At 43.7% G+C, this 9,008-nt stretch overlaps 1 protein-coding gene across 1 annotated transcript; it reads right to left on the bottom strand.

Moving 5' to 3' along the window:
* Positions 1-261: 261 nt before the first annotated feature.
* Positions 262-2,440, bottom strand: NPBWR1 (neuropeptides B and W receptor 1). The gene is made up of 2 exons (XM_063324001.1): positions 2,113-2,440; positions 262-1,716 (listed from the first exon to the last, which is right to left on the bottom strand). The coding sequence occupies exon 2, from the start codon at positions 1,568-1,570 to the stop codon at positions 575-577; it is 996 nt and encodes a 331-aa protein (XP_063180071.1). The 5' UTR covers positions 1,571-1,716; positions 2,113-2,440; the 3' UTR covers positions 262-574.
* Between the last annotated feature and the right edge of the window lie 6,568 nt (positions 2,441-9,008).

Below are 9,008 nucleotides of genomic sequence, written 5' to 3'. Positions count from 1 at the left end.
GACTGAGGTCTCTCTTGCCCGTTCTCACAGATTTTGACTTCCTTATCTCAGTCCCCAGTGAAACAAAATGAGCTCAGTACGTTGGTTTATTCCTTACCCTTTGGAGCTGTGCCTTTTTCAACATTGCTAAGTTTGCAAGACTATTGGTAAGCACGCCCTGTGGATATGAAAGAGGCCGAGGAATCGTTAAGCAGGACACTCAATAACACAGCTTTATTGGGCTTTACAAATCACTAATAATAGAGATAGCCATGTGCCTTGAGTTCACAAAGTGATACCTTTAAAAAGGGAAAAGGGACCTGCTGCAGCTTTGTGAGCTACAAACATAGCACAGAAAGCACATTAGACAGAAGAGATTTAAAAAAAAAAAATCAAGGCAAGGGATGGGGCACAGTGCTGAGGAAATGAGCGCAGGAAAGTTGAGAAAGCTCCACCTGTCCTCAGTTTGTGTCTTGGGTAGTGAGATAATCTGAAGCCCCGTGGGCAGTTGCAAGGAGGCTGGAGAGAAAGCACTCTCTGGGCTGGAGTCACCCAGGAGGAGCAGATGACTCTGAGAGCGACGCAGGAGTTGGCTTTATGAGGTGGTTCTGCAATCTATAAGTTTGCGAAAGCTCCTCCGGAAACTGTCATCCAGAAAGGCATACAGGAAAGGGTTGAAGCAACTGTTGGCATAACTCAAGCTAGTGATGAAGTAGGAAATCCCAATGATGAGCGGAGTTTGTGGGATGTCTGTGGTGAGGGCCACCACTGTGCTAAGGTGATAGGGCGTCCAGCAGAACAGGCACACAGCCAGGATGACAACCACCATCAGTGTCACTTTTTTTTTGGCTTTGTCCAGGGCTTTTGCATTGCTATGGAGGTGCACACGTCTCAATCTGCATAGCATGGTGGTATAGAGGATGCAGATGGTGGACACTGGGATGGCAAAACCTAAAATAAGGGTGTAGATCCGACTGCCTTTCCACCACATGGTCTCAGGTTGGGGGAACACAAAGACACACTGGGAGCGCCCCTGCTCTTTGTGGATCTTAGCAAAGACAGTGAAGGGCAGGATGATGACTGTGACGAAGGACCAGACACAGAGGCTCACAATCTTGGCTGCTCGGTAGGTGCGGTAGGACATCTTCCTGGACTTGGTGGTGGCCACCACAACTAGGTAACGGTCGATGCTCATGACAGTGAGGAAGTAGATGCTGGAGAAGGTGTTGTACTGGTCTATAGAGATGATGAGCTTGCACATGAACTCTCCAAAGGGCCACTGAAGGAGCAAGTAGTCAACAATGTTGATGGGCAGCACTAAGGTAAAGAGCTCATCAGCAATGGCCAGGTTGAGGATGAAGATGTTGGTGACCGTTTTCATCTTCGGGGCTTTGAGGATTACATAGATGACGGCAGTGTTGCCTGTAAGCCCCACGGCACAGATGACAGAGTAGATGACAGGCACCGTGAGGTAGAAACTGGGGCTCAGGGCGGGACCGGACATATTCAGCCCCCCATCCCCTCTCCCAGCACAGTTCATGGGCCCATCCATGCATGAGGAATTGATCTCAGGGAGGGAGGAGTTCTCCATGGCCACAGGAGAGGGTGGCCAGGCCAACTAGTGATGGGAATGACTTGGAAGCGAGGGGAAAAAAGGCGAGACCCCTGCTCTTCTCAAGCCTGCCTCCTCCGCCGCATCCAACCACCAAGATCTCCCATGTGCCGTCCACCGCTGCCCTGTCAGGACCAAGAGGAAATCACCGAGGGCTTAGCCAGCGGCAGAGGGTCCCACCATCCCCCCCCCCCGCCAAAGTAGTCCCCCACTGGCTGCCCCATCCTTCTGCCCCACCGATAGGTGCTACGTGGGGTCAGCACCCAGCCCTGGACTACCCCAAAGTGACCATTCCAAGGTGACAGCGCTCATCTGGGGACCCAGCGGTCCGCCCCGGCCGCCTCCCCCCGCCGCCCCTCCGCGGCGCCCAGAGGCGCCGCGGAGGGGCGGCGGGGGGAGGCGGCCGGGGCGGACCGCGGGACTCCTGCCCTCGAGGGGAGCCGATGCCTTTGGGATGCTCCCCAGAAAACAAAACACCCACCCCTTCGAGCGCTTTGGAAGGAGGGGAAGGATGCACCGACCTCTGCCAGCCTGGCGGGGCTCCTGCAGGGGTTGGTGGGATGCGGGTCCCGAGTCCGGTGCAGGCTGGAGATGCCGGTGCCGCTTCTTTTGCTTGATCCCGGGAGTTAAACAGACAGGTAACACGAACCGCAGAGAGAGGATGGTTTTAAAAGTCGGGAGCTAGACCACCGGGAAAGAGATTTGTGCAGTTTACCTGAAGTCGCGTCTCCTCCCGACGGCGGCGAAGTGCCGCAAGTGCCGCGAAGGGGGAGAGAAATCCCAGCTCTAGGTGGTATCTGCCTGTCGTGCTGGGGTCTGAGAGCTCAGCATCTACCGCCCCCCAAACCGTCCCCCCCGGTCCCGGGGGCTGTCCGCGGCGCAGGGTGTGGGCAGATCCTGGCTGTCAGGTGATGCTCTTCATCTTACCACGAAAAGCATTTTTTTTTTTTTTCCACGTGGCATGGGTATCGAACTGAAGCGCTGGACTTGAATATAACCCTGGGGAGGCAAATCTTTTTTAGAGGGTAATTCAAGGTTCCTGAGTATCCTGTGTTTTTTTGGTTTTGTTTTTTTTTTTTTTTCAAAAAGCATGCGATGTAAAATCTCTCTCGCTTCAGTTTTATTTGTTTCGCTTCTTAAATGAGATGATTGAATTCTATGGGCTTGTAGTACCTTTGGTAAAATTTTGCATCTCTTAAATCGGAAGTGTAAACAACTTCTTTTGCGGTGTTACCAGCAGTACTGACCACATACATTAATACTAATTGCTAGTGAGTTACTAATAATGTAGTACATGCAACTTTTGGCAAATCATTTAGCAAAACTGTTTAATATCTCTAAGCTAACACCATGGAGTGAGAGATAAACACCTCTGTCTCTTACTGTCCTCATTCTGATGCATAATTACCTAGATTAGCAGGATATCACAAATATGGCAATTCAAGCAAATAAATGAATGAGTAAATAGACAAAAGTACAAGCAAAGTAAAAAGTACAAGCTTCACTGTGGTTACGTTTTCTGGTGCTCTGTCTTTATTTTATTCTATATTACTAGCTACACAATATAGGAAACGATACTCCATCATCCAGAGTACATGTCATACTCACCTGCAGAAATGGCAAGGAAGACAAACCAGGGAACTACAAACTGCTCCACCACACCTCAGCCCCTGGGAAGATTGTGGGGGAAATCCTCCTGGAAGCTATTTCCAGGAACACGAAGAACACAAAAGCGTTTTGAAGAAACCGGTTTAGATTCACCAAGGCCAAATCATGGCTGACAAACGTGGTTGCCTTCTGTGATGACATGAATGACTCCATGGATGAGGACAATGGTGGATGATGTTTACCTAGACTTTCAACAAAGCCTTCAGTACAGCTGCATTGAAGAGGTGGGCTCAAAGAGTAGCAGTCAGTAATGGAACATCTAATTAGTGATCAGTTATTAGCAGCATTTTTTAGGGGTCAGTACTCAGGCTGATACTTTTTAGTGTCTTCTTTAGGGAGCCAAATGATGGGATGGGGCACACCCCTAGAAAAGTTTATGGATGATACCAAATTGGGGAGGGTGGTCAGTATGCTTGCTGAAGGGCAGGGCGGCTGTTCAGAAATTGGCTGACAGAAACCTTTTTAACTTCTAAAAGGTAAAAATTTCCTTTCCTGGGTCTGAGACAGAAAAACCACGTGCAATAACAGAGGTTGGGCACTGTCTCACTAGGGAGCCGTTCTGCAGAAAGGGACAGAGAGTGCCTGATAGAGAACGCGATGGAAGTCAGCGAGTAGAGAGCTCTTGTAACAATGAAGACTAACCATGTCCTGTGCTGTGTCAGCAAGTATGTTGTCAGCAGGTCAAGGGAAGGAGTTATTCTCCTTTATTTGGCAATCATGATACTGCACAATTTGGACTCTCCGCTAAAAGCAAGACATTGAGAAACTGCAGTTAAGTGCAGTGGAAGGTCATTGACGTGGTTAAGAGGCTGGAGCACATTACAGGTGAGGAGATATTGAGGGAACTGAATTTGTTCTGCCTGGAGAAGAGAAGGCTGGGGCTGGAGGAACATAATTGCTGTCTCCAGCCATCTAAAGGGGGCTTATGGAGAAGACAGAGTCAAAATCTTCTTCCATTTGCAAAACAATAGGATGAGTGACAACAGTTGTGAATTGTAGCAAGGTAAATTCTGACCAGATTTAAGGAATAAAATTATTCACAGTGAGGATGATTGAACTTCTGAACATTTCTCCATCCCTGGAGATGCTCAGAATTTGGCTGGACATGGTATTGAATAACCTAATTTAATTTTGAAGTTGGCACTGCTTTGAGCAGGCAATTGGGTTAGGTGAACTTCATAAGTCCCTCTAACCTAAATTTTTGTGTGATTCTGTGATTCTACCATGTTCAATTCTTATTTTACTCCTTTGAAAACAGATACATCCCAACAAATTATACAGTAATAAAAAAATAAGATTTTTAGAGGAAACTACACATTCTTTTATGCATTTTTTTTGCATAATATCAACCTTGACCAAACTCGATACTTTCTAACAACCCTTTGTAGCAGAGGAATTTCCTTTGAGAGAGCACAGAACATCTGGTGAGTAATTCATGGCTGAAAAAAACATTGAACAGAGCTGAAAGGTGATGTTTACAGCAAGATTGCATGCATAATATGATCATTATGAATGCGATTATGCTTAAAATCTGATCCAACTGATAAAATCCTTATGGTGATTTACTTCTCAGTATCTTCCTCTCTTGTAACTGGTCCATTTTTGTGGAAATAGCTTCAAGGGTTAATTATGTAGGAAGGAAATCTTTAAGACTGAAGTAGAAAAAAAAAAACCTTAATTTAAGTTTTGTGTAGTGCTAAAAAGAAGCCTAATAATTCATTACATTTATTCATTCATATTTTATCTCTAGACTTTAATTGGACTGATGGAGCACAGAGGCTGAATAGCAACGGATGAAAACTTAGATTTAATTTCCTAGAATATATATTTCAAATTAATTTCTATCCTACATCCAAAAGCTGTCAAGATTGTTTCTGTATTTACTAGCAATGCTTGTTATATATTTTGACAACTCAAAAGGAGAATATAAGTCTATAGGATAATCTCAGACTTTATCAGTATGCTGGATCTTGTCACTTCTTTGGTTATTACTCTAACTACACAAATAAGAAATGTTCCCTTTACTGTGCGGCATCCAAAAAAAAGCCACAGAAATCTAACCATCATTAAAACTCATAGTGATGCATATCACATTTTACAGGGAGAAGCAGTTCTAGGAATCAGAAACTAGGTGTCAGAGATCTTCTTTCAGTAGCAGAAACATTGACAGCATACTTCTGCACTAATTTAAGATATTAAAAATGCTCTTTTATTATATAGTAAATAATATGGGGACTTGCCAGTGATTAAGACACAGAAACTCAGAAAACCAGCTTTCGTATTAGAAACCAGGACCACCTTCTCTCTTTACTTTAGGAGTTCATCTTCAATGTGTGAGTCATATTAATATAACTCTGCAAGATATGGATAAGTATATTAACCATTTAGTCACCTACTTATCATGCAGGCTTGCTGCATCTTGAAATTAACTGATAATGTAAAAATTTACTCTGTTCATGCATTGATCCCATACAAGTCTTTCAATGTTTCTTTTGTTTGGAAATAATAATGTAGATCAAATAGGATATAAAGAGAAACACATATAGAGAAATTATTTTTCCTCGTAAAATAATTAGAGTCTGTAAATTTACCATGCATTAAAACTGAGCAATCTAAAGAATTATAATGTATAACTTTTTTTCTGTGATAAATGAAGTCTATTCACACATGAACTTTAATTGTGGTTTAGCATGGTTTTCTACATAATTTCAGTAAATAAAGCCGTGGGTGGGTGGGTGCGTTTTCAACGTTTTGACTGATATGAGACAGGAGCAGAGGTCATGGAGATGCGGATAAAGGAGTGGTCTGGTGCAGGGGCAAAATCCATCCTGGTGTTAATTCATGCTGTCTGAGTTTGATTATATTATTCCACAGGAGAGGAGCTGCATTGACAGAGATTTTTTTTGAATGCTGCAATGGCAAAGACAGCTGCTCCCAGAGGTTGTTTATGATGCAGGTGAGAAGTGTCTGCTATCTGTTAGTGAGCTACTTACTCATATTTCTACGTCATTAATTTTTCTGTCCAATCAGTCGTTTTTCAGTTTGTTGGGTTTTTGTTTCACAGAATCACAGAATCTTAGTGGTTGGAAGGGACCTCTGAGATCATCAAGTTTGTTTTTTTCCTTATCAGTCTCTGTGATGTGGTGTCCATTGACCAGGAAAATAATTTTCGTTGTAATAGAGGTGAAATGGAAAATAGTTTTGCCCTCTCTTTCTTGTTGTTTCTGTCTTTTATGGCTATGACCTCCGTCTGCTCAGGTTCTTTCTGGCTTATTTTGTATGTGTTTGTGTGCTTTCTTTTTTAAGGAAGTTGGCTGAGTTGCTCCTGGTTCAGTGATTAGGCTAGGGAAACAGGGGCTAATTGTATCAATTAGTAATGGAGAGCTGGCTGTGGAGACTGAGGAAGAGCAGATTAAAGCAGTTCTCTCAGGTCCAGATGAGAAGGGAACTGGTGGTGACTGGGACTCATGAAGTCAGGTGAGGTGGCTCATAGATAAGGAAACGTTGTATAACTACAAAGGTTTAAGCTATTTTTTTTCTGCATTGTAGAGTTGATTTCAGAGGTGGCAAACACCCCTTGGATTAGTCCACTTAATTATTTTCTTCTGTGCTTTGTTGTGTGGTTAACGGTAAGCTCAAAGATCTCTGTGCTGCTGGACACAGCATCCTGCTCTCTCAAAGTGTGATGTATGAACAGAACGTGGCTCATTCCTTGGTTGACACATTGCAAAAATACACAATGGAGGTGAAAAACTGATGGTCTTCAGTTGTGACTTATTTAAAAGCTCCATGTACTCCAAAGGCTCTCTAATTGTAAGGGACAACTCCCCTCCTTGTCTTCCGACCCTGTCCTTCCCAAAGGGCCTGTATCCCTCCACTGCAACACTCCAATCATGGGTGCCATTTCACCATGTCACTGTCATCCCAACAAAATTGCAGCCCTGCAACTGCATACACCTCTCTAACTCAATGTATTTGTTCCCTATACTGCATGCATCAGTAGCCAGGCACTTTAGAGAGGCACCCAGGAGTGTTCAGTTCCTAAAGAGCGTTTGGGGAATTTCTCCATATTGATGTCTTTGTAGGTAGTCCCTTGGTTACATGCAAGTGCTGGAGGTGAGCTTAAGTGTGCAAAAGTTTTGTCCTAATGCTTGTGCCGTGGTGTCTATATCCACCCTCTTCCTTTCAGCTGTATCATTGCCTGGCTGAACGGTGAATCTTCTCCCCAGAAAAGATCCCGTAAGTCTAGCAGTAACTTTATTGCATGGAGTGAATATCTTGGTTTTTGACTGTGCAGGGGCAAAACTGCAATTATAATAAGATTCTGACCAGCAGGAGGAATCTGCCTGTTTCCTCTCTCCTGGCAGTTGAAGAAAAAGATTTTCAGCCTAATAAATCTCTTATGCTTTTATGTGAATTGCTGTCATTACACAGGGAATTGTAGCTGTCTGTACAGGTGTCCATTGTTGTTATTGCTGTAGTGGTTGGAGGAATCAAAAGATATCAGGTCTCACGGACAGCCATGGAAGTGATGTTTTTTCCCCTTTTATAACATCAGTTTCTGAGGAAGGCGATCAAAGATATGAAGGGTGGTGAGGTGGGGGAAGCCCAGAGAAATGTAGTGACTTGCCCCAGGAGAGCACTCTAATTATTGGAACAGTGAATAACATGTGGAATATAGGATTTTGAAGTACTTCAATGTTTGCCAGGGTCCTTGCAACCCCACTACCCCCCAAAAAAAACCCCAAAACCAAACCCAAATGAAAAGCAGCCTGTGTTGTTTTTTTTTTTTCCTTTTCATACCTGTGATACAGAGGTCTTCATTTCTGTGTCATGTGAGGCTGACATAGGAATGTGAAGAAAATAAAAAAAAATGCAGATATTTTGATTTCAGTATAGATATATTTGAATCTTTATTGCCGACTTCTACAAACATAGGAATTCTGTACTTTTGTTCTTGTGTGTCTACGTCCAGCTCGCAGCATGAATCTCAATGTTTCAGCAGGTGCACAGAGCATCTTCCTTTCAGCTGAAAGTAAGGAGAAATGTGTTAGGAATAAGCTGATAGCCTCTATAAGGCGAGTCTTTCACGATTTGGAAGCCTGGACTAAGAACCACAGCAGCTCCTCAAGGAGCCATTAACCTGTAGGCCAAATTCAGCTCTTGGCCAATGAGGTATGACCCCATTACGGCTGGTGGAGCTGTGCCTGCTGACAAATAGTTGTACCAGCCAGTCATTAGGCATGCTAACACCATATGCTCGTGCCCTGAGAAGACACTAATTTGTAACCATTATCTGTGCATACAGAATATCTCTAGCTGTGTTTTCTCCTGAATACTTTAAGTAGTTCATGCTGTCCAAGTTTAAAAAAAGAAAGTCAGATGTCTTTTTCTTTGAGCAGTGTAAATCATCATTGCTTCTTTGTTAATCTTCAGTATCATTATCTGGTGACCTAGATGAGAAAAAAAGGAATAAATGACTTCATGAATTGCCACTAAGAACTGAGAATTCTTCATAATGACCCTACAAGTCTTGTACCTTCTCCACTGAATTAATCCATGTCTGAATTTTAGAATGTGGGCCAAACCCATTTGAGAGAGATCCCTCTCACTGGTTAACTGAGTCAGTCTTGAGGAAGTTCAATCATGTCAAGTGGTGAGGAAAAAAAGCCACATCACTTCTCTTTGCAGGAGTACCTCATCAATCAATCAGTACAGAAGATAGCTCAGCAGCGGAGCAAGGGTGCAG

The sequence above is a fragment of the Chroicocephalus ridibundus genome, chromosome 2, assembly GCF_963924245.1.
Source record: "Chroicocephalus ridibundus chromosome 2, bChrRid1.1, whole genome shotgun sequence".
Lineage (NCBI taxonomy): Eukaryota > Metazoa > Chordata > Aves > Charadriiformes > Laridae > Chroicocephalus > Chroicocephalus ridibundus.
Note: the sequence above shows the minus strand (reverse complement) of the source record. Positions and strands in the feature narration are given on the sequence as shown.

Excerpts from the sequence above, each read along its gene's own strand:
- NPBWR1 (XM_063324001.1), bottom strand. The coding sequence starts at position 1,570 with ATGGAGAACTCCTCCCTCCCTGAGATCAATTCCTCATGCATGGATGGG.